The sequence below is a fragment of the Panthera pardus genome, unplaced genomic scaffold (genome assembly GCF_024362965.1).
Source record: "Panthera pardus isolate Hobbes unplaced genomic scaffold, ASM2436296v1 HiC_scaffold_22, whole genome shotgun sequence".
Taxonomy (NCBI): domain Eukaryota; kingdom Metazoa; phylum Chordata; class Mammalia; order Carnivora; family Felidae; genus Panthera; species Panthera pardus.
This window is the reverse complement of record NW_026526788.1, coordinates 31,863,355-31,888,749: the sequence shown is the minus strand read 5'-3', so window position 1 is coordinate 31,888,749 and position 25,395 is coordinate 31,863,355. Positions and strand designations below refer to the sequence as shown.

General features: G+C 54.3%; 1 protein-coding gene across 1 annotated transcript in view; it reads right to left on the bottom strand.

The window, feature by feature from the left end:
• CDH23 (cadherin related 23) overlaps nt 1-25,395 on the bottom strand; it is a 413,989-nt gene that overhangs the window by 209,238 nt on the left and 179,356 nt on the right. The window contains 3 exon segments of the mRNA XM_053888562.1: nt 13,252-13,330; nt 21,060-21,188; nt 24,754-24,948. Coding sequence (XP_053744537.1) covers nt 13,252-13,330; nt 21,060-21,188; nt 24,754-24,948 — 403 coding nt within the window.

The following is a 25,395-nucleotide window of genomic DNA, read 5'->3' as shown; positions in this document are numbered from 1 at the left end:
GCTGCTCAGTGGGTGCTCTGTGGACGGATGATCGACTTCTCACAGGTCACCTCCCCACAACTCCTCAAAGCTTCCCGATGGAAGGGTTTTCCATTTCCAGCTTCCATTCTAGAGCCTGTCTCCCCAGGATGGCCAAGCAGGGAGGTTAGCTCAAGACTTTGCTAAGCATCTGCTGAGTCGTGAGTGGGCAACTCTCCTGTCCCTGCAGACTTCTAGAGGACCAACAACACCCCAGGACCTCAAGTCCTCATTTGCAAAACGCTTCCTTAAGTCTCACCTAAATTGCTCTTGTGGAACTAAAGACCCCCACCACCCTTATGAAGAAAAATCAGCCACTGGCACCTTTAAAATAACCCTTGCTATGCCGGACGCTGTTGTGAAGTGCCCTTCAGCCTGTATTTGCACTGATTCAAAAGCGCCTCATTGATGTGGTCCCTCAAAGTGGGGTATCTTCCTGCACCTCCAGCAGGAGCGGGTGGGAGGGGCGTGAGCTGGAAAACTGAGGCAGCCTGATCCCACCTCGCTTTCCCCCCATGAAAGCAGTGCCTTCTGGGGTGGGGGGCCGGGATGGAGCACAGCGCGGCAGGAGACCGTGAGAACAATAAATTCATTCTGTGCCAGAGTGTTTGTTCACTTCAATCAATGTCTGAAAGTATCTGCCCTGAAATCTCTGTTTCCAGGACATTGGTCAAATATTTGAATGGGGCAGCTAGTTAATTGACTCGGGCGGAGCACTTGACAGAGAAGTGGAGAGGCAGAGAGGCCACGGGGCACAGCGAGACGGCTGAGCCCAGAGGTAGGTCTGGTGGTTCTCAAACCTCGGCAGCCCCAACAGGTGCTCAGAACGGGCAGGGGGCAGTGAGGCCAGGGCTCCTGGAGAGGTACAGGTTGTGGAGCCAGCCTGCTCTTCCTCCCAACGGCCATGTGACCTTGGGCAACCGGGCCTCAGTTTCCTCATCCGTAAAAGGGGACGACAACGATAGTTAGTACCCACCTCCTGGGGTTCCTGGCAGGACTAAAAGAGTGGACGCCGACGAAGCATGTGGGTTACTTCCTAAGCATTCACGAACTGCTAGCTATTATTACTGATCACGGCTGCTCCTTAGTCTGGCATTCAGAGCTCTCCAGTGTGAGTCCCAATGCCGTAAGAGGGTGTTAGGGCGGAAGAGGAAGTCCCCTGCCTGTGTGCTCACACCTTCCCTGCCCTGGCTGGTGACAATTCCCTTCCTCACAGTCTCCAAATCATCGCAAGACGGCTGTCTTCTCAGAGAACAAACCCTTTTCTGACCTCCTGAGGCATCTGTTATACACGCTCTGCTTTAAGCTTTCCTGATGAATCACTTGTGCAGTTGGGTTCTCCCTGGGGCCCAAACTGGACATGTCCAAGTGACCTGGTGGGTGGGCTTTCAGTGGCTGACATTCTGGCTAAAAGAAAGGTCCCTTCCCTTCCCTTTCTTGTTTTAAATTGCTTTAAAACACGGTTCTGTGGGAGGGACGGGAGTGGGGAGGGTGGCGTGGTGTCCCCGTGTCCCTGTCTGGGCCCTACAGAGAGGAGGACTGCAGGCTGGAGTTGGAGGAGCTGTTTACAGGGGTGGGGCAGGCAGTGCACAGGGACTCAAGCAGGGGTGCCATGGGGCCCACATCCCGAGCACAGCTGAGCTAGGGGAGGAGAAGCAGCCCGTCTCTGCCCACGATCCATTTTGGTTCCGGGTCATGGCGCGTCTAAGGGAAGCTGGGCCGTTCCAACGGCTGTGGAAGGCGCTGCCAGCAGGGGCCCTCGTGAGTCATCCACCTCCATCTTGGTGCAGGGGATACCCGCGAGGGGTCAGGGGCAAAAGACCAGGTCAATCATATAGCACATGGGAACTGCCTCCCTCTCCCTCTCCCCTCCACCACCCCCCCCTCCTCCAGGGGCCCCTGCGACACTTGGGGATTTTACAGAGAGCTGAAGTGTTAGGTTTTGCAGGCAGGGGAGACAGGCACGAGCCAATGACTTTTGTATTTTTAGAGACTCCCTTCCCACCTACATGCTGAGCAACGCTAGTATCTTTTCCTGTCTGTGCCTGTCACCAGACGATAATGTTTTGGCTAATGTTCACCCCGTTAACATTCCCATTTTACAGATGAGGAGACCGAGACACAAACAGGAGAAGCGACCTGCTCGGGGTCACCTGCCCCTGGAGCCCAGGCTGGCCGGGAGGAGCACCGGGTCTAAGACCCTCTCTCCCTGGGGTGCCCTGCCCGTAGCCGGCACGAAGTAAAACACTGAAGACGTGGATATGCTGACAGGAACGAAGGGGCAGATGCAATGGTTCTGTTCCCCCGGGAAGTCATGAATCAGAGCTGTGTGGGGGTAGGAGATGGTGATGGGCTGAGCTCCTAGAACTCCATCTGCTTACTTACCCAGTCGGGGAGCCCCAGGGCGGCCCCCTCCTGCGCCCCCCACCCCGTCCGCTCCTCCTCCTTCCGCCCCGCCTGCGGAGCTGAGCCCAGAGAGACTGGGAACCGCAGCGTGGGGTTGTTGGGCGACTTCAGGCTTAATATCTTTGTAACCATATTGCAAAAGGGCATGCCTAAGACGGCGCCTTTCGCTTAATCTTTCTCTTTTATTGCTTTTTCTCTTGTATGATTTAACCTTGCACCAGGTATCAAGCTAGATAAATAAAAACTTTTATTTCAGATTAGCCCCGGCTGGGGGCTGCCTTGAAAGCTGAGCAGTCATCCAGGGAGTGAGATGAAAAAGGGAGCTGGGAATCTGAGCTGCTTAGAGGGCTCATCTCAGGTTCAAAGCCCCCAAAAGGTATTTGAGACCTTTTCTGTGGGGAGGGGCAAAGTCTCCTCCAATGCCCACAGCCTGCGGGGGGTGGGGAGGGGGTGGGGTAGGGCGGGTCCTGAGTCAAGCACAACAACCTGCCTAGCCCAGCCCTCCTGACCCCCTTCCAGACGGTCCCTCTCCCTTCTCCTCACCCGGTATTTCCTCCCCAGCCACCAGGCACCGCCTCTGCAGACTTATTTAGTTCCCCTCCTTCCCAGTGGGACATGAGCTCCACGGGGGCAGTGACAGTGGCTTTCACTTCGCCATTGGTCCCCATGGTCTAACATGAAGCCTGGCCCACGGTAGGCACTCAATCAATATTCACGGTTAACTGAATGAGTGAACGAATCCTGGGATTCTAGTCCACACACAGACCAGTGGGTGGACAGGAATTACTTCATTTCCCAGGCGGAACAGTAAAGGATGGCAGAAAGAATGTGGACTTTGGAAGCAGAAGGATCTAGATACGAATCCTGCGTCCACTACTTACGCGTTGCATGACCCTAAGCACGTGAGCTGTTTCCTTGTTTGTAAATGGCTCTGGTCAGCCACATCCTTGAGTGATGGTGAGGGTCAGAGATGATGTCTGGCCCAAGGCAACTCTCACACATGTTCTGTGACATACAGACATACAAGATGTTGTCCGTAGCAGCACGGTTTGTAATAGCAGCAATCAATGCATGCACCCATCGATAGGAACGTGGATTGCCTGGGGTATTTTCACACGATAGAATAATGTGCAGTAATAAAAATGAGCAAATGATACCTACACGAAAAAAAATATGAGTGAATCTCAGATACATAATATTGGGTAGAAAACATAAGTCCCTGGAGACCATGCATAACATGACACTTTTTAAGTAAGGTTCAAAGACAACTAAACCCAAACAACATGTGATCCATTTATATGTGACAAAATAGTTCTTAAAAGCAAGGGAATGAAAAAAACACAAGATTCAAAGATAAGGCTATAGGGATGGGGAGGAACAGAGCCAGATGTGAGGTATGGGTGACAGTTGAGCTCTTGGGTTGGTTGGTGGGTCATTAAAAATTTCATTAAAAATTAGTGTCATTAAAAATTAGTAATGAGGGGCGGTCTGGGTGGCTCAGTCGGTTAAGCGTCTCACTTTGGCTCAGGTCGTGATCTCACAGCTCGTGAGTTCGAGCCCCGCGTCAGGCTCCGTGCTGACAGCTCAGAGCCGGGAGTCTGCTTCGGATTCTGTGTCTCCCTCTCTCTCTGCCCCTTGCCTGCTCGCAGTCTGTCTCTGTCTCTCAAAAATAAACATTAAAATTTTTTTAAATAAAAATTAATAATGAAACTAAAGAGGGCCAACATAGACCAATGTTGATCATGATCCAAGAATTATGTCTGAATCAGTTCCCTGTGCTTGAGGTAATACAGAAAGAGAATGCAAAATAAATGGTGGCTAATTTCATAATTCCCCAAAGGTCTCAAAGCCCTGGAAGTCCAATACAAAGCAGTTACCCTACAGATGAGGAAAAGTAGAAAAGGGTCAACTTTGTTAAAAAGACAAATGCTTGTTGACATAGGGAAACCGGACTAGAACCTCCCTGCCAAACAACCTCCAGCCAAGAGCTAGGATAACCTCCAGCCCCTGTGAGCAACCTCCAGCCGTGACTGGTCTGCCAGACCCCAGAGACGTGGTTCCCTGAGCTGAGCTGAGGTCCATTCCCTGCCCAGCTAGGGAGGTGGACCCGACCTGTAGCAGAAGAGGTTCGAGTTGGGCCTAAGAGGGAGATCTTGGGGGGTCCTCCCACAGTATACGTAGGAGGTTCTATAGTATCCTGAGCACAGGACAGACTCCTGCCCATGAAGAGGATGTGAGAGAGAGAAGAAGCTGGAAGGGAGGGTCTCAGACCCAGTGGCAATGACACTTCTCAAAAGTCTGCTGACCAACGTTATCCATGGGAAGCAAGGGGCAAACTGCTGATCCCAGAAACCAGGACCCCAGAAACCTCGACTCAGAGATTAGAAGCTTCTTTGTCTCCTCCTTCTCTTGTGCTTCTATTTTCAGTACATCACCAGAGCCTGCTGCCTTCCTTCCCGTACATCTCCTCAATGACCACCCCTGCCACCCAGTTAGTGTGACAGTCTATTAGCAGATCATTCCTCGTTCCCGTGCCTCCTGTTCCAATCCGTCCAGACAAGATGAATCTTCTGATGGCCCCCTGCTCCCCTTCCCCACCGCCAGCCTTGCTCAAGAACCCACTCATTTTGCCTCCTATGCCCTGTACCAACTGCTCCCACCCCCACCTGTCTGTGATCTGCCCTTCACTTCTCCCTGGCCACCTCTTGGCTCCAGCCAGGTGGGCCATTCGCCCTGTGCCGAGCCAGATGTCCTGAAGTTTCACGTGCTTCCAGGCACCCGCTATGCTATCCCAAGCCAGGGGCTGTGGCATGAGATTCAGGTGTCCAAGGCAGGTCTGATTCTCCCAAGTTTTCACTTCTCGGGGGGTGGGGGAGAAAAAACACCAGACCTCTTAATCACAAGGGCTTTGATGTATTTCAAAATATGGTCTCCTGTGATAGCTACCCCCTGCCAGGCCATGGCCAGGGGCCCAGTCCAGTTATTGGCATATGTGTAAGCTTGAGCAAGTCTGACTGTATTTGACTATTCTCTCTAAACACACACACACACACACACACATACACACATGCACACGTGCACACACACCCATACTCGTACGTGCATTCACACACAAGCAGCCTTCATTTCAAAGCACTCAATGTGTTTTCAAGGAACGTCCTCACTTGTTAATATTGACATAAGATCAAAGGACTGGCAAGTGAGGGCTTTGTCCTTCACTAACATACCTGGGCAAGTCTCCAACATGACTGGAAGTGAGGCCACTGCCTTTCAAGCAGGAGTGAGGGGTTTCAGCCCTGACACTGCTCACTGATTCTCGATTCCAGGCCACTGTTTCTCAACCTTCCTTTCATTATTGCCCCTGCTACCAGCCATTTAAGATATTTTTTCCTAACTGCTTCCCCTCGTGAAATTCCAATACCACAGATATGTCTGCACATATACAGCTGTGCTTGATAAACAGAGTAAAAATTTTTCACCCCCCATAACACACTTTTACCTCCTTGCGGGTGATATCGCCCTTATCGACTACACGTGCTTTTCCAGACCAGTGCTTCTCAGAGTGTGGTCCCCAGACCAGCAGCCTCAGCATCACCTGGCCCTGCCCCCAGAATTTCCAATTCAGTAGGCTTAGACTGGGGTGCAAAATTTTGAATTTCTAATAATTCCCATTATTAGAAGTTGATGCTGATGCCACCAGTCTGGGGACCACACTTTGAAGACCACTGTCATCATGAAAAATGGATGTATTCTGGAACCCGAGGGACATGGGTTCAAATTCATGTTCTTCTGGGGAGCCTGGGGGGCTCAGTTGGTTAAGTGTCTGACATTGGCTCAGGTCATATCTCATAGTTCATGAGTTCGAGCCCCACATCAGGCTCTGTACTGACAGCTCAGAGGCTGGAGCCTGCTTCAGATTTTGTGCCTCCCTCTCTCTCTTCTCCTCCCCTGCTTGCACTGTCTCTCAAAAATAAACATAAAAAAAATTAAAAAGTAGCACCTGGTGGCTCAGTTGGTTGAGTATCTGACTTCGGTTCAGGTCATGGACTCATGGTTCATGAGTTCGAGCCCCCCACGTTGGGCTCTGTGCTGACAGCTTGGAGCCTGGAGCCTGCTTCAGATTCTGTGTCTCCCTCTCTCTCTGTTCCTCCCATGCTCTCTCTCTCTCTCTGTCTGTCGCTCTCAAAAATAAAGATTTAAAAAACTTTTTTTAAATATTAAAAAAAATTCACGTTCTTCCACTTAGTAGCTGTGACCCTTGGCCAGTCTATGTACTCGCAGATCCTCACTTTACTTGTGTGTAGAATGGAGTAATAACGTCTCCCTCACAGACTGCTGTGAGAGATAAATGTGTCCAGCCAGTGCCTGGCACATGGCAGGCACCCAATAAATGGCTCTCCCTGCCCCTCACCCTGGGGAACACTCCAGAGCTGCAGAAGGCCCAGGCAGGCAGGGCTGTGATGGGAAAAGGGACGTGGCCTGCAAGGCAAGGACGATGAGGGAGGTGGGGCTTCTGTAGCCTGGAAGGTGTGGCTGGGCTGAGATAGAGGCTGTAAGGCAGGACATGGTAGAAAGCGCTGTCCAGGGTTTGTTCACCACACCCTCACACCCCAGGCACTGGAAAGGAGTCCGTTCAGCATCAGTTACAGGAAGGAGAGAATTAAATGACAGAACCCATCAGTCTAGCACGTGTGGAAAATGAAAACGCTTCCAATAAGGATTCAGATGGCGTCAGAACCACCTGGAGGGCTCCTTAAGCCCCCTGCCCTGGGCATCTGATTCAGTAGTTCCAGGGTGGGGCCTGAGAGCTCCCATGACCAACAAGAGTTCAGGGGCTGCTGCTGCTGGTCCACGGCCCCCACTTCACTTTGAGAACCGCTGCTCTACAGCCTCTTGTAGATGGGCTCCCTACATCAGGGGATGGAGAAACCACAAAAACTCTGGGTATTTGCAGAAAGGTGACGGCAGGACAGAATCCTCAGTGCCCTTGGGGATGACTGATGGAAGCCTTCAACCTGGGCTCCTGGCCACTGGGGGAGCCCAGCTTGCTAGCATGTGAGAGTGGCCTTGGCTAGGAATGCGGGCGTCGGGCAGCATGACACCTGCGTGCCTCTGCCACATCCTGCTTCCCTGAGGGAGGAGGGAAATAAATGGTTGGCCTCTTTTGAGGGCCTACCATGCAACTGACCTATGTGACACTCACCAAACGCTGCCCATTTTAGACAGTGGCCTCACTTATGCTTATTTTCACAACTCTTTGAGAAAGATATGACTGGCCCCATTAAAAGCTGGGGAAACTGGTCCTTTGAGAGTTTCAGTCACCCACTCTGAAGTGGAAGACAGGAAGACAGGGTTCCTCTCTGGAACAAACAATAGTCAGATGTTAAAGTAAGCAATTTCCCTGCTCAAGGGGGCTCGAGAGGTATCTCAGGCGGTGGGCTGGTCCTGTGCCACCTGCCCCATCAGTCACCTCCTGTCACCTCGGCCTCCTCATCCTCCTTTGGCTCTGCTATCTCGGCTTCCCAATGTGACAGCCAGTTGGGGGACACCACGGCAGCCTCCTCTTGGGCCTGCTTGTTCTGCCTGCCCTCCTCCAGCCCACTGGCTCCAGTCTGACCACTGGAGCTTCACACAACACACCTCAACAACATCTCCCACCACCCCCTGCCCCGCCACCCACCCACCCCTAGAACTGGCTTGCTACCACCCTCAGGAGCAAGGCCTGGCATTCTCCTGAGCTGGGCATTCCATACCCTGCATGGCTGGGCCCTGCCTCCCTCTGTGGCCTCCCCTCCCCAAGGTCTCCCTTGCAGGCTGCGCTCAGCCGTGCTGGATTACTGCAGTTCCACAAATGTACCGCACTCTCTGCTGCTCTGGGATCCTGGTAAACACTGTGCTCTCTGCCTGTAACACCCTAAATCCACAGTTCCCGGGTAGTTCCTGCTCATCAGTTGGGGGGCGGCTTAGATGATCTCTTCTCGGTGAGTGTCCTCACCCCAGTGATGGCTGGGGGAGGTGGCCCCTCCCATGGATTCTTCCTCACTTCCTATTACAGATATTTTCAAACATACAGAGAAGTAGAGAGAACAGTCTAATGGACCTTTCAGGGAGCCATCACTCCATGTCAATAGCTACCGATGCAGCTCACGTATCTCAGTCTGCTTCCCCACCTACCCTACAGGTTCCAGAAGCTGAGATAGTGCCTCCAGTCCCACACATTCTCAGGACATTAGCACAGCTCTTGGCTCAGAGAAGACCCTTGATCCAATGCGGGTGGATGCCAAGAGCGCACATTTGTTGAGCACTTACTATAAAATCAGACACTCTTCTACATACTTATGTGTCTTTGCTCTCTGTATGTGCATAGCTTCCCTATGAGGCTCAGGCTACTCGTACTTTCCATTTCACAGACTGAAAAACTGACGCAGGTTACACAGTTAGTCAGTGGTAGCAGGCGAGCAAGGCGGTCTGACTCTGGAATAGAGCTACCCACACAAATAGGATGTGAGCCACATGTGGTATTTTAAATTCTCTAGTAGCCATTAAACATTAAAAACATTCAACATTAAAAAAAATAGATGAAATTAATTTTAATAATATGTATTTCACTCAGTCTATCTAAAATAATATGACTTCGACATGTCATCAATATAAGACATTATTAATGAGATGCTTTATAACCTGTTTTGCATAATAAGTCTTCAAAATCCCCTGGGTTATTTTACAGACTAGCCACATATCAAGAGCTCAGTAGCCACAGGGCAACCGTACTGGCCAGCACAGATAGCGGTCAGCACCCTGGACAGCAGCCACAGAACCTGCCCTCTCAACCGCTTCCCTACTTAAATGGATGAAGGAAGAAATGAGTGAATAGAAGTTCCTAGGACCCCTGGGCCTGATCTTTCCTTGATAATTAATAATGCTTAATACTTTATGGCCCTTTAGAGTCTCTCTGGCACCATTTTATCTGCCATAGGGATTATTAACCCTGTACCATGGTTAAAGATTATGGGGTTAAGAGGGGTCAAACGCCTTTCTCTGACACACTGCTGCAGGTGGCAGAGCTGGGCCTTGAACCCACAACTCTGGACTGCAAGTCCAGTGCTCTGTATGGGGAGGGCCACAGCTGCCCCTTGAAGCAGGACTGTCTCCATCTGGCAAAGGAAGGTGTCTGTTGAGACCCCGGGCTGGGCTGGCCTTTGGGGATGGGAGCCCCATTTTGCTCGGGTCCTGAAGGAAGTGATGCCCTTGGTGAGTGGCAGGCCAGGCACAGGCTGAGGAAGCAGATGGGGCCTGTGCCAGGTCCTCTGTGGAAAAGAACCTTGTCATTCTTCAGTCTCAGTTTGGCCACAAGAGGCTGAGAACAAATTGATGGCAATGGAGCCATAACTTACCTCTGAAGGCCTCTTTGTTCTTGGCAAAACAAAGGGGTCATTAGTAATGGCGAAAGCGCTGGTGTGCAGACATAAATCCCCCCAGCTGCAGGGCTGATAAACAGCCCAGAGGGGATGGGGGCCTCAAGGAGCCCAGCAGGTTAACCGCACGCCATGGATCACTCATGGACTCAGACTTGTGTCCACCCACATACAGACAGAGCCACCCCCTTCCCAGGCTCTGGAGGTGCCCAGAGACTGGGTCACCCTCCGTGGCTGTCAGGACTCACACCTGGCTCTAGGAGCCACCAAGACCCTTGTTTTTCCTCTCAAATGAAAATGGCTCCCTAGTATTGAGGGCTGAAGCAGGCTCCCACAGGGTACTCAGGGCCAAATTGGGGCAGTCCATGTGAAGATGCCCTTGGGGGGCATTCCTTCTTCCTGCTTCAAGCCAAACAGACACTGGCTGAGCCTCCCAGGGAAGGGCCGAGACTTAACATCACTGGAAAGGCATGTGTGTGAGGCCAGATCCTTGGGAGACAATGTGCTTTGCAGCAGTATCTATGGTGGTCAAATGAAGTAGAGTTGAGGCCACATCCTAGCTTTCAGTCTCCTGTTCCCCTGGGGGACTTCGCCCTTCTGCTGGTCTGCCTGCTTTAGGCTCACAGTGAGGCCAGGTTGCAGGAGGACCATGCCATCCCAGGGCCAGAGAAGGGCGGGCAGGAATAGGCAGGTGGGCAGCAGGATCGGGAGGGAAGGAAAAGGGAAACGTTTTCCTCCAGCTGCCTGAAAAGGATTTGGGTGGGGCTGCGGGTTTTGTGGCGACAAACACCCATGAAGGAGTTAAAGGACCATCAAGGCTACCCTATAAGCGAAGTCCAAGTGCTATCTTGGCAAGGATGGCAACTATTTGCTGCACGTGCTGCCCTCTCTCTTTCCACATCAGTAACAGGCTCTACCAATTGAGTACCGCACTGAGCCTGCTTGGCTTCACGGGTCCTCTTCAGGCAGCCATTACCAATCAATCACAGTTGGCATGTGAGAGGAAACCCATTTGTCAACCTTTCTAAAAAAGCCCTCAAAGCACATCTTTGCTGGCAGTGGGAATCCTATAAAGCTACGCTAAGTGCTCCAGGCCTTCCAGAAGTTTCTGCCTCCTGCCCCCAACTTTACACACATCGCCTACCTGTAGTTTCACATTCCGGGTTTCCTTTCTCATCCTGCGGTTCATACTTGGGGACCTGGCCCAGGAGAGCATGCCCCTGGAAATCTCGTAGGATGCTGCCACAGGCAATTGGCCCCAGACTTCAGATTCCAGAGCCCAGCTCAGACACCCAAGGCTCAGCAGCTCTGCCCTCCAGCCTCCTGCTCCCAGGGGATGGGGTGAGGAGGGAGAGCTGGCTGGGGCCATCTTTGAAGGCTGGAGAGGGCCTCAGGGTCTGAGGCTGGTGGCCTAGCACCCAGCATGAACCTGGAATGGACCAACACCCTGGAGGATGGCCTTTCAGTGTCACTGCAGGAATTTCCCGTCTGGCCGTGACTGCAGGCTAGCTCCTGGCTCCTTGCTCCCCACCTCATCCAGGCGGGGGTATGTCTGGAACCAGCACACAGGCAATGAGATGAGGAGACAATCCCCCACCCAGCCTGGTGTCCCCTTCATGCTGTTACCTTATCTTGACCCCTCAACTATCATCCTTGGGGCTCACCGGTGTTTCTGCAGCTCTCCAGCACAAGCCCCTTGCCCCTGGGAGGCACTTGATTTGCTTCCCAAATCGAAAAACTCATAAAGGAGACCAACACCAGCATGGGCCTCCCTCCTCTGCTCAGTGGGAGAGGGCCCCCAAATTCTGGGGGGGGGGGGACTCTGCCTTCCTGCAGAACGGTTTCCTTCCTAGGACTAGCTTTCCCACACCCTGGCCTTAGGACCATCTGCACCTGGGGCACTGTGAGAAAGGACCATTCCTGGGCCCCACCCTAGTTCCACAGCATGAAACTCTCCATGGGTGCCAAGGACTCTATTTTTGGTAGGAGCCCCAGGTGATCCTTGGGCATTCTGGAATTTGAAAACCCACTACCCTGGAGTCACCTACCTTCCTTCCTTCCTTCCTTCCTTCCTTCCTTCCTTCCTCCCTCCCTCCCTCCCTCCCTCCCTCCCTTCCTTCCTTCCACAAGTCCATGTTGGTGTTTACTCTGCTGAGTCTTGTGTGGGGCACCAGAATGGGGAGGAAGTGGGGTGGGGGAAGAGAGGCCCGAATCTATGCTGCTGCTGACCACATGAGCTGGGGTGGAATTTGCTTTGGGTCCTGGGCTGGAAGACACAATGGTAGTCACGCCAGCAGCTGCAGATCACAGGGAACCCACAATGCTCCTGATTTCCTGCGTTCCTGAGGATGGGGGGTGCTTCTTCCCACCAGCTAATCCCCAACTTTGCAAGGTTATTATTGGCTGCTAGCAATAAAAATAATAACAGCAACTGACACTTACAAAGGACCTTAGATCCATTAACTGGGTTCTTTACATATACTAAGTCTTCTGACCCTTAACCATCCAAGGTAGGTACTCCTACTGCTCCCATTTTATGTTTGAGAAACTGAGGTATGGAGACCATCCCAAGGCAATACACTCACGAGACTCCATCCTCTACGTTCGTCATCATTACACCTTGGTGTCTTTTGAGTTTTAGGGAAAATATGTCCCCAAAATGTTGCTCTCTGTTGTGGAGGTGTGGTCAGGAGAGGCGCCGGGGTAGACACTGGCCTGGTGGCCTGCCATCCTCCTGGCCATCAGTCTGGCCTGCCCACATGCACTAGGCTGACCCTTCACGGACCAGTGGGCAGGGAAGGAGGCCACATGTGTGGTGGGCAGGGTACACAGGGACAGAGCCGGAGAGTGTGCGTGAGTGAGCAGCCTCTCATGGGCCTGTCACCGGCTCCCTCTCTCCAAAGCCACCCAGTCCTGGGACAGCCAAATGGAGCTGCTACATGATCTGTCTTTGGGTGGGGATATGAGGTCAGGGACGCCATCACCCAGAACCTTCTTTGTAGCCAGTCACCATTCCGCTCAACCGAGAGAGCGGGTGGGAGAGGAGGGGCTCTGTGCCTCCCTTGCGACCAGACATGAACTCCCAATGGTCAGAAATGTGACGGGAGCATGAAATCAGCTGAGGTGTAGCTCTATTCATTCTAAAATGATGTACAAATGCCACCCTTTCATCAAGTCAGAAAAGAAAACAAAGAAAAACAGAGCACTGAAGGAGGTTAGATGGGAGTCCCCAATGACCCGGGCTCGGAGCCCCAAAGTGCTCACATGCCTCGGACCTTGGACAGTGGCACACACTCCTGTCACCCGACACCACCCCAGCAGCCCCCAACACCTTAGCCTCAGTCCCAAGCACCTCTCCTCCTTCCTGGCTCCTCCCTCCTTCATCCACTCAGTTCCCTTCCCAAGGCCTTACCTGAGACGATGGTGTAGCCAATCCCCCGGGGACGTCCTTTATCCTGGTCAATGGCAGTGATAACTCGCACGGTTGTGCCCTGGGCAGGAGAGAGGAGGGACCTGAGTTTGGTTGTCCAGCCCCTGGGCGGCCTCCCTGCTGCAAGGCCAGCCTAGGAAGTAGCTGCTGAGTGCTCAGGTCTCGGCTGTCCCCATCACCCTGGGGACATAACACTGAGGCCTTGGCAAACACCTCAGAGTCCCATGGGGAGGCCCAATCTTGCTGATGCTATCATTCTCTCTCCGCCTCCCCATCTCCCTCCATCTGGTGTGACCACCCAGGAAAGAAGAGCATCCAGCTGGGGGACAAGAGATCTCATCTCTTTCTCAACCACCCATCAAATTGCTGTGGGACGTCAGGAGGGTTGCTGCACCTTTCTGGTGTCAGTTGTCCCACCTTAGTACGGGTAACAGCAATAACCCTGGGACCTTGCTTTCACTAGGACTTCAGTAAAGGAGAACATGGATCAATTACTCTACTAACGAAAGCATCATAAATCCTGAAAGTGAGTATCTCTAGGGATGACCCGGGAGGCCACCAAGGCCCTATGAACCACGCCCTGTCCAGCAGTACCACCAGCGGTTCCTGCCTCAAATGGCTCTGTCGCACACCCTGTTCATCCTCCCTGCAGCAATGGGGGAGAAGGAGCCAGGTTCTGGGACCACCAGGATGAGGACTCGGGGGTCCCCGCTTTTAGGGAGTACACAGTCTATGGGGAGGGGTCGCAGACAGATTCACAGGCACTGCTATACACACATTAGGGTGCTTAGATGCAGAAATGTACCCCAAAGTGCAGAAGTCCACCTGGAGGTGCTGGCAAAGGGTTATACGGGCAGCAACATTTTGACGGGTCATGAGAAATGAGTAGTTTTCCAGGGAGAGAAAATGATCCGGAAGGCAAACTAGGCAGCACAGGCAGAGGCCTGGAGCCATAAGACTCTCCAGGAAGAGATCCTGTCATATAATGGGCACATTCACATGTCAGTTGATGGGTCGGTTGGCTGATTGAATGAATGAACGTATACAAGACGATTCTCATTTCACCACCACCACCACTTGCTGGGTCGTCCCTTGCCCACGGCAACCTTCACCTTAGCCTCCAGGCCCTAGCACACCATTGTCTGGCCAGCCAAGCCTGTCCACCATGCCAGCCTGAGATTCTCGCCTGGGCTACAGTTCTCCCTGGTTAATAATGAGGAGGACAGGGGCGCCTGGGTGGCTCAGTCAGTTAAGCGTCCGACTTCGGCTCAGGTCATGATCTCGCGGTTTGTGGGTTCGAGCCCCACGTCGAGCCCCGCGTTGTGCTGACAGCTCAGAGCCGGGAGCCTGCTTCGGATTCTGTGTCTCACTCTCTCTCTGCCCCTCCTCTGCTCACGTTCTGTCCCTCTCTGTCTCTCAAAAATGAATAAACGTTAAAAAGAAAAAAAAATAAATAATGAGCAGGACAGCCCTGTCCCCATCCCCTAGGGAAATGTCAACCCTGGCATTTACATGTCTAATGATGAACTCTTGTGGCCTTGATATGCTGCCTCTCACTCATTTGCTGCTCGTCAGCTAGAGGGTGAAGTCTGTAGGCCACGTGCTCCTGAACACCTTCTCCTGTGGAGAGAGTCTTGTTCTCTGACACGGAGGCCCTCTGAGGGGGAGGGGGGCCCGGGAGCGAGACACCTCCCCTCCAGACACAGAAGGGGCATTCACCACCTCACCCACTCGGGGCAGTGCTGCCCCTGCACAGCTCTCCCTCCATCCTCTCCTGGGCCCAGGTATGCAGCAATCTCGAACACCTCTAGGGTGGGCTGAGGGAAGGCAAGAATGTTCCAGGAGAAACACGGCCATTGCCCCGAGGCCAAGGCCGTGCAGAAAGCAGATGTGGCTCCCTCCTTGGCCCCCCCCCCCCCCCGGGATAAGGGATCCCAGAGCTCTGACGACATCCCCTGGGGGGAAATAGACTGTTACCAAGTCAGAGAAAGACATCATTAAATGAGCATCTCCCCAGGTGGGTTCTGAGGACCCAAAGGGGGTCAGAGCCCAGGAAGTTCCCACTAAGGCAGGTGCTGTTCTTTCTCAAGCACTCACTCTGCTGCGGCAAATGCCTGCTAGGAACTCGTTTCCCCCTCACACGTACCCCAGAAGCCCCATTTTCCGGATGAGGAAACTGAGGAACTCGAGTTACGGGGCCTGGCCGTGGTCCCGTTGCAACGAATGAATGGTGAAACCAGGGTTCAAAGTCAGATACTTTGCCTCCAAAATGCTCTTGCCCTCCAGGCAACACTGCCTGTCTACCAGCTTCTGTGATAATGACGCTGTCATTTATGAAAGTCCCTGTGATGTGGCAGGCACCAACCTAAGCACTTCACAAGCATTAGCTCATGTCACATTCGGGACCACTTACATGTCCCATCCTTCCCTTGGGCTTAGCGTAGTAAAGGCTCCTAGAAGTTAGTAAAGTGGTTAAAACAACAACAACAACAACAACAACAACAACCCTGTTAGCCTTTGCTCTCTTGGGCTTTCTGGTCTGATGACAGACTCTTCTCCTGTAACATCAGTTAATGGTCCCAAACCCAGGCATCTGTGTGTGTGTGTGTGGGGGGGGGGTCATTCAGGAGGCATTCATCAGATTTGCAGAGTCTATGCTAACTGCTCCCCCCAGTATCACCCCACACAGGGCACTTTTGGGGGTGTCTGCCTTTCTGGGGGCCACTCCTCACATGGGGGGGCCTGGATTTGTCCCCAGGGGGAGGTCCCAACGGTGTGAGTCTTGGGTGCCAGGACGGGCTTTCTGGACACGGGAACAACCCCCTCTTTTCTAGAGCCCCATGTGGCCTGGGCCCCAAACGTGTTCCAGTATGAGGGTTCCCAGGTCCCAGGCAGCCCCTGGCCTGCTGAGGGCACAGACTAGCCTGCCAGGTTAACTGGGCCCCGAGGCTACCAGAACACCTTTCAAGAAGGTCACTAAAGAAACCTCAAGGGGCGACCGCAGGTCTCCGGGCATACAATCCGGGAGTGGCTGGGCTGAGCTGGGCCTAGTGACCCCCGGAGGACTGAAACGGGGCCGGTGGTGGCCCGTGCAAATAAGGGACCTGGTGGCCAAAGAGTCCTGGGAGCACCTTCCCCACGGGCACTCCCACCCTGGGCTGCCGGTGGGGCTCCGAGGGGCCGGCAGGCAATCCAGGACAAGATGACGAGGAGGCCGGCTCTCCCCAGGAAGAGCCACACCTGAGCTTCTGGGAAGTGAGATCCAACAGGCTCCTGACAAAGTTTGGGGTTTCATCTCTTTTTGGGTAAATAAATCCATTTTTAATAAAACCCTGAGCTTTTAATACAAGTGCAGCCACAAAGACTGGAAATGTTATGAGAAGGAATTAACGGGGAGGAATGGGGGCTCTTGGGATCCCACGGCTCTTGTTTCGGAGTCTCAGTAATTATATTTTCAATATACTGAAACTTATTTCCAAAGACGAGGGGATGGGGAAGCATGGCCCCTGCCCGGCCCAGAGCCAGGCCCCTAACTGGCTGGCCCTCCAGCTAGGGGCGGGGTTGGCTGGGAGAGTAGGTGGGAAGGCCCAGGAGGGTCAGGGAAGGGTCCACCCTGCCACGAGGCTCCTCCTGTCACAGGAACCCATGTTGTAAGCAGGAGGCCTCCTGGGAAAGGAGGCTCCCCTGAGAGGTTAAGGGGGCACAGGCCCCCAGGGTCCCGGCTCCTGGTGGCGGATAGAGCGGTATGGTGACGGGGTTCGGGGTTTGACTGGTGCCAGGCTGTCTGGGCTGCGAACGCTTCGAGTGAATTACTTGATCTCTCGCTGCCTTGTTTTCCCCATCTATAAAATGGGTATCATGACAGCCTCCACCCCTGAGCAACTGATATTTGCAAAGCACTTGGAACTGTACCCAGGACGCACAGCAATGCTATAGACGTGACGGTCACTGTTCACGGGGACCACCGTGAGATCTGATGCAAGCTGAGTTGCCTCTCCGTAGGGAGCGCATGCATGTGATGTTCCAAAGGACTTCGGCACGTTCAGACTCCCTAGCACTCCAGAATCCTACCACGCATTCTACGGGTAAGGTGTTTTCTGGGTGTCCTATAGAGAGAGCAGCTAACAGCCCAGGGAGAGCTAGCACTGGTTAAACACCTACTCTGTGCCAAGCACCGCGCTGGGCACCCAACACAGGTACTCTCACGTTTTCCTCACAAGCCCCAGTGCGGGGGAATATGTGAGGAAACAGAGGCTCAGAGGGTTCTAGAATTGGTCTCAAGTCCCAAAGTGTGGGGTGCGGATGACTGGGGAATGGAGGGCTTGGGTTGAGGTGGGTCTGGGGGACTCCACGGCTGGCAGAGGTGACAGGCCCGGGGCTCTGTGCCCAGTAGGTGTGCCAAAGCCAGGGGTGGGGGAGGTGTGCGAAATAGCCCCTGCCTCCGAGGTCTGGGTACTGGCAGGGGGAAGTCGGGGGCGGAGCTGAGAGGAGCTCAGACTTCTCTGGAAGGAACTTGTGTCTCCCTTCTGGGTGGCCTGCCTTTTCCAAAGCAGCCGGCCAGGACAGGAGCTGGAGCTATAACCCATCAGGCTCTGCCGGGCCTCGGGGGTCCCAGCCCACCTCTCTCCCCTGGGACTGCTTTCCCGGTTCCATGACAAGATTAAGGACTTGAAAGGTGGACACAGTTTGCTTCAGGAGGTGGGAGGCGCCCGTGGGGGGAGGGGGCCCGTGGGGGCTGCAGGGGACTTCCGACAAGAGCTGCCACAGCAGATTCTGAGGCAGAAAATCCTATTTCTCAGTCCTTAATTCCAGTCAATTCCAGTCAAAGGGCTGATAGGCATCAGCTGGCAGTAATTTGTGCAGTTTATCCGCTCTTTTCACCTTCTATCGGTCCTTCACTGACGGGCAGGTCGACATGCCGCTGCTCGAGTGAGGAAATTAAAATTTGATGCAATAATCCCAAATAAGAAGGATTTTATTAGGTAATATATACACTTTAGATGAGGCATGCTGGCCCGATACACTGATAGAGAGAGGCATACATGCTGGGAGCCGCAGATAAAGAGGAAGAGTGAGGCAGAGTGGGCCGGGGTCCGAATGGAGGCCCCGAGGCCAGCAGAGGCAAGGCTGGGAGTGGGAATGCCTGGGTCCTCGGGTCGAGGAGGCTGGGCCTGCCACAGTGCTCCTTGGCCCTGGCCGGCCTGGGAAGTACTCAGTTAAGTCAGGATTCCACACTGTAAAGGGACACGCAGGGCCCGGATCAAGGCATGGAAACCGATTAGAAGCCTGGGAAAATCACGCTTGGAGTATATGGGAATCGGCCTGCAGCAGAAAAGGCTGTGCTAGGGACACACAAGTGACAGTGCTCCTTTTAAGTGTGGGGACAGGGTGGAGAGGCCGAGCTGTGTGCCCACGAGAAGATTCTGTGGGTGCCCGGGAAAGTCCGAAACCTCCCCCTTACTTCCTCGTCTGGCTCCCCTGAGCCCAGTCGTGACCTAAGTGGTGGGGCTCACACCTGCTCCCTGGGAGCTCCTGGGACATTGGCTTTAGTGGCCTCACGGCGCCAAAGGGACAACCTACTCATAACCACTGTGACCAAATGCCTCCCTGGGTACTCTACACAAGCATGCAACCTCTAATCCTTGACGCCCTCGGGGGATGGAGACACTACTGTAGACATTCCCAGTCTGTTTCCCAGCGAGGAAGCCATCCAGAGTGTGTGTGATTTGGCCAAGATGGGTGCGGGGACCTGCTCCCAGTTTCCCTGGCTGCCTGGTCGCCATCACATCCTCACTTCAACCAACAAGTTGGCTTTGAGCATCTTCTCTGCACTCAGCCCTGGGCACGATGCCCTGGGAGACCCACTGGAAGCCTGAGACCGGGTCCCAGAGACTCAGGTACCTTGACTACCAGGAGCTCCAAAATAACCCACTCACACGTCGGTGAACATTATAGGGACAACTACAATTCAGTGGTAAATTATGCAACACAGGGAGGGCTGAGGGAAAGAAATGGCTGGTTACGTCTGTGGGCTGGTGAGGATAAAGCCAGGAAAAAAAAAAAATCAAAGAAAAGTGGCCAGTGAGCTGGGAACCAATAGACGGGCAGATTTTGTACTGGTGATAGGAGCAGCCATAAGGGGTGATGAGGATGGCAGGATGGTGAGAGGGCTGGTCTGACCAGGACATCGTTTGTTCGTTCGTTCGTTCGTTCATTCGTTCATTCATTCATTCATTCACTCCACAAACACATCCTTAGCACCCCTGATGTGCTATGCCCACAGCAGTCCCAATCCCTGCCCAACTACGCTTCCAGTCCAGCAGGGAAGCAGAGGCTGAGCCAGCTGTCCAAGAGTGCTGAGTGCTAAGAAGGGGACATCTAGGGGCCAGGGGCAGTTGGAAGGGCCTATCTTCTCTGAAAGGCCAGGGAAGGACTCCCTGGGCTGAGAAGATGTGGGGGTAGCAAAGAGACTTTGGAAGGAGATAGCCTTTAGCCTCAAAAGCTAGAGGTCCTGCTGTCCATGGACCACTAAGAAAGAGAAGGTGAAAATATCTCCCCCAAAATATCTCCAGATGCCTGCAGCAGGAGACTAAAAAGGATCTTGCCTGTTAGGGCCTCCAGCCCATACCTGGCCCCAAGAAAGACATGGCTACTACCCTCACAAACCCGGAGACTAAAGCACAGTGCTTCGAGGATGCCATGCTCAGGATGGACCACAGCCTCCAAACTGGAGGTCAGGCTTCCCTGGCCTGTGGTGGCCTTACAGGTACAGTCTTCACCCTGATCAAGGGAAGCCTGCCTTTCACTGATAACCTAATCCTGTGAGCCTATGCAGGTGTGCATGTGGGTGCCCTGCTTTGCTCTCCAAGTTGTGTGTCTTTCCTCTAAGCACACCGAGCTCCGTTAAAAGGAAGGGCACGTTTTTCTTTCCACAGAAAAGACTCCCCAAGCTGCATGTCCAGGGTTGCACCTGCCGAGAGGAGCCAGCGTTTCTTAATTTATCAGCCGAGTGTGTGTTTTAGTCGAGTTTGCGCAAAACCACGGATGGCGACCAGGCAAGGGATGGGCGAGTGAAGCTGCCCGCTCCCAGCCCCTGCCAAGCAGGCAGTAGCACGTCTGGGTCTCGAAGATTCCCAGTCACAACCGACTGAACCAGAGGCAGACACAGAGCCCAAGGGCAGCCAATCTCCCGGCTGGCTGGAGATCGGTGACTGTGCAACGTGGCACAAAACCATGAGCGCAGCCAACCAGGTGCCTCTTTTGAAAACGTGGACTTGAGAAATCCAAAGACACAGCAGTTAGGAGGAGCAGCCAGAGCTGTGTGCTCTCAGAGAAGAGCCAGGCCAGAGAGGGTTGGGGAGAGAGGGGCAAACGGCCGCCATCTTAGGCAGCACTGGTTGGCTGGGAGAGGCAGATCGACCCATGAATATGGCTGAGCCCAAATCTGGTTAAGCCTGGCTGAGTCCAAATGTGCTCTCCAGACCAGGCTGGTTCCACAGGCATCCCCAGTATCCCACATAAATCTTTCTGAGCTGCTCCTGTTTGTTTATGCTAGTAAGTCTTTGTGTTTTGCTTCTTGGAACCCTCTGGAGATGAAGTGAGAGGGTGAGGACACGGGGTGCGGTATGAAGAGGGGGTTGGGTTTTCACTGTGCCAAGACACCCATCACGACATGCACAGGGATTGAAGGGAATAAGAAATGCCAAGGAAGAGCCTGTCCTACCAAACAGGGCCCCCGGCCCCAACGGAAGCTCAGAGGGAAGCCCCACGAGGGCCAGGGAGCATCTTACCGGAGGAGAATGCTCATAGATGTTAGTGCTGTAAGGCAGGTTGATGAAGATAGGGTCCATGTCCTGGACATCTGTGATGATGATGGCCAAGTTGGCCAGGGTAGACAGAGGCCTGGTCTTGTCTTGATCCTTAGAGGACAGAGAATACACAGCCTTAGGTTGTGACATTGTTGACATGTGTGCACACACACACACACACACACACACACATACACCTGCACACACGACACCCATGTGCACAAACCTGTGTGCCTATGTACGCACAGGTTCCCACACTCCTGCACAAAGATCATTAGTACACAGAAGTTCAAGAACTCTAAGAACCCACGGTGATCTCTGACCTGTGCAGGAAAACGCTAACAGGGTCCCCAAGGCCCAGCAGAAGGTGGCTTATCCAGTGTCACAGAGGAGGGTTAGGGTAGATCTGCCCCCCCCGCCCCCGCCCAGCCTAGCCCTGATCATGCTGGACACCTCACGGGTGGGATGACCGGCTTGGGGTAAAGAGACAGTGCTGTCCTTAGCAACTTCTCTTGATTCAGGCAGAGGCCACTGGCTGCCGTCATGCCTACTTCCTGCCCCCTCTCACCCCAGGGCAGCAAGGGAAGGACCAGGATGGGCGTTCCTCAGAAGAAAGGCCCTCTCACAGGACAGGGGGCTAGTCTGAGACGTGTATCCCCGCCCCCTCCCTGTCTGCACCCAGGGTTTAGTGGTCAAGCAACTTTTCTGACAGAACAGCAGGGGGAGCTCCGGGGCATGTGACATTTGGGGGACTCCAGGAAGAAATCCTGAGAGGTCGTGTAGGCCATCCCCCTGCGGCCAGGCAGGCCGTGTTTGAACCCTCCTAGTCAATTGGAAATTTAGTCTTATGAAAGCTCACCAGGAGAGGAAATCAGAAACATATCTTCTATTACCCCCAAATACACAGCCCCCCATGATAAACTGATTAAATAGCCCACTGCTATCGAATAACGATAGCCAAGAGGAACAGAAACTACACGCTGAATACACGTTTCGTACCAGGCACTGCGCTCGCGCCTTGTTTGCTTTTGTAGATACTATGTGCCCATTATTCAGATATGTTCACCGAGACTCATAGAGGTTAAGTAACTTGCCCAGAGTCACGCAGATGGTGCATGTGTAGCCCAGACTCAAACTCAGATCCTTTTGCAATACAAACCTGCCCTGTTTTGATCCGGGGCCCTGACGTCATCTCAGCCCCTGACTTGCTGGGTCACTCTGCCTAAGTTCTCTTCCTTCGTGGGGTCTCAATTTCCTTCTCTGGGAGACGAAGGGGCTCAACACAATGACCTCCGTGGACCCTCAGGCCTGTACATTCTCTGGTCTGGGATTTGAGAGTGACCGTCCTCTGATGGGGTCTCCCTTGGTCTGGGGTGACCTGACTGATGCAAAGCATTCCCCCATTTCAACAAGCCTAGAGCCTGTTCCTGCCCTCCAGGTACACAGGTGCAGCAGTAGAGTCTTTGGCGGGGGAGAGGGCAGGTTGTCCTAAGAGTCCTCAGGGACAGTCACGGAGAGGGTGAGGGACTTTGGGGATGAGGGGTGCGTGCGGTAGGGTGGGGGAGAGTCTGGATGCAGGAGGAGCTGGGCAGAGGATCCATCAGGGAGACACCTTCCCAGACTCTAAGACAATGGAACCCACAGCCCAGGCTTGGGGGCTGCCCGTGGTAAGAGCTCTCCGCCAGGGACCTGAACAACCAGGCAGACAGGGCCAGAGTGGGAGGAACAGAAAGCCCCTTGACTTTCGGAGCAGGGGAGGCCAGTGACCCTCATTTGCCGTTAGCAGTCTTCTGTGGGCAGCTGGCTTTGTCCGGCCTGGCACATGCCCTCCCCTCCGTCCCGCAGTCCTGGGGCCACAGCCTTGCTCCCGCCACAGATGTCCCCATGCAGCCTATCTCGGATTCCATGGCTGGGGAATGGGGATGGCAGAGGGCACCCTGGCAGGGCAGGCGACACGCTGGGCTCCCAGCTGCCACTCTGGGGCCTGCAGCTCTCAGCAGCCGTCTCCGGGGAAGTCCTCACATTTCCCCACCTGGTGCCCACCCCGTGGCGGCTGGGACCCCACCCTGCTCCCTGTGATGCCACACAGGAGACTCTCCTTGGGGAAATGCCCAGCAGCCAAGGGCACAGCACGGGTCCTAGGGGGGACTGTGCAGGTGCAGGAGCCATCAATATCGAAGGGCTGCTCCCGTTCTATTGCTTCAGGGCCTGAGCGCTGGGAGATTAACAGCAATTTAACTGTATTCACCGTCTCAGCTTGAGCCCAGGCCTCTTGACAGGCCCGGCCACCCAGACCTGAGCCTGCGCCCAGCTCTGGTCTCTCCCCCACCAGCCCAAAGCCATTTTTACGGAAGATGGAAATTACTCCACAGAGACAGGCTCATAGCAAGAAAGAGAGCAAGCGTCTGTGCATTTCTGGGCCCCGGTGTGGGCAAATGGCGGGTGGTGGGAGGGACACCGCAGCTGGGTGCGGGGGCAAGGGAGAGCACAAGGGTGCAGGTGCGTGCAGAAAGCGGACCCTGCTCTCGCAAGCCCCGTCGGTCCCAGAAGTCAGGTTTACTAACAGCAGCACACGTGGCCTCCCAGGCAACAAACACGGAACCAGGGGAGAAAGGGAAGAACGTGAATGTCTCCTGCAGCGGCCTCCCCAGAAAAAGAGTGCGTTTCCTGGTTCTTGGGGCCTCTCTCCACCTTGCCCAAGCCTGGGGGAGCCCCACCTTTCACATTGGACCCTCGACCTAGTCCGTGTGTCTTACCCCAGGATCCGGGCTCTGTGACCAGCCAAGCGGAGCCCCCAGCACCACTGGCAGTCCCCGCTGCAGCGACACGGGGCCAGAGGGCTTGTGTCAGGCGATAAGGGACAAACGGCCACCAGCTCTTGCCCTGCGGCCTGCTGAGGGCTCCAGCTGTGCCTGGAGAAGAGGCAGGAGCAGGCAAGACAGGAAGGCAGGGGTAGGAGCCCGCTTAGGGTGTGGCCTGCCTGTCCCTCAGGTCCTCCCGAACAGCAGGTGACAGAGGCCGAGCCGCTGTGATGTTCTGGAAACTCAGACACTCCTGGCCGTGGGGGCCCCAGACGGGTGGCAGATAAGCCAGGTTTGAATGCTCGCTCCCTGCTACTCGTCGGCTTGTGAGTCTCAACAGCGTCAGCCATATAACGGGACGATGATTCTCTCTCTCCTCCCTCTCCTCACTAACTGAACCCGGAATTTCCAGGCCCCAGCGCGGTCCTTGGAGCACATAGCGTGCCCTACTCAGGATGCCTGGACCCTCTGGTCCCTGCATGTCGGGTGGTGTCACGACATAGCTGGCTTCCCACCTCGGCCTGATGTTCCAGAGAGCAAGGGGACACCCCACACCACGGATGTCCTGTGGGATTACCAGCGCGGGCACGGGAGTGAAGCTGCTGAGTCACCACCGTCACCGGAATGGCTCCCGTGCCTCAGTTTCTTCGTCTGTAACATGGGTCACTTGGCATTTATTACTTATGAGCTGGGGCTGCCGTGGGGATTCATGGAGACCATCCACCCGAGTGCTCAGCCCAGCCCAGCCCTTGGTCTCACTGTGACTATCACCAGCATCACGATGGCTGAGCCTGACCAGCAGGGAAGGACGCCGATGTCCCATTGCTCTCCCCCCGGGGTGGGGGGGGGAAGGCAGACATCCACGCGGGACTCACCGTGGCGTTGACGGTGAGCTGGTAGGCCTGCGTAGTCTCGTAGTCCAGCTCCCGGATCACCGTGACGATGCCGCGGGCACTGTCGATGGCAAAGAACAGGGAGGGGGGCTGGAAGGAGTAGAGGACACTGCCGCCCGCACCCAGGTCGGGGTCCGTGGCGTTCACAATGAAGATGGGTGTCCCCACCGGTGTGTTCTGGGGGTGAAGCAAAGCAAACAAAAGGGTGAGAAGTGCTCGGAGCAGCTGCCTTCGTCGGTGACTATTCCCCCAAAGCCCATTAACCACGTCCCTCCAGCCAACCGGACCTGCGGCTTTGTCATTTTTATTCTAAGAGGGTTCAGAGGAATTTAAAATGCAGTATCTGGTTGTTTTTTGTTTTTTTTTTTTCCTTTTTTTGATGGCCTCCTGGTGGCCGTAACAGCACCAGTTCTAAAGATGATCTGCTCATCCTGGAGTTCTGGATGAGGGCCTTTTGGTCCCCAAGCCCCCTGTTTCTTGGCGGTGCTGATTCGTCCGTTGAGTGCCCCTTTCTGCCCAAGCCTCGGGCTCGGGGGGGTTCGGTGGGGCACCTGGGAGTCAGTGTGTCGGGAGGTCCAAGGGCAGGGAGCTGAGAGGTGCACACTACAGGCAGGTGGCCGGGGG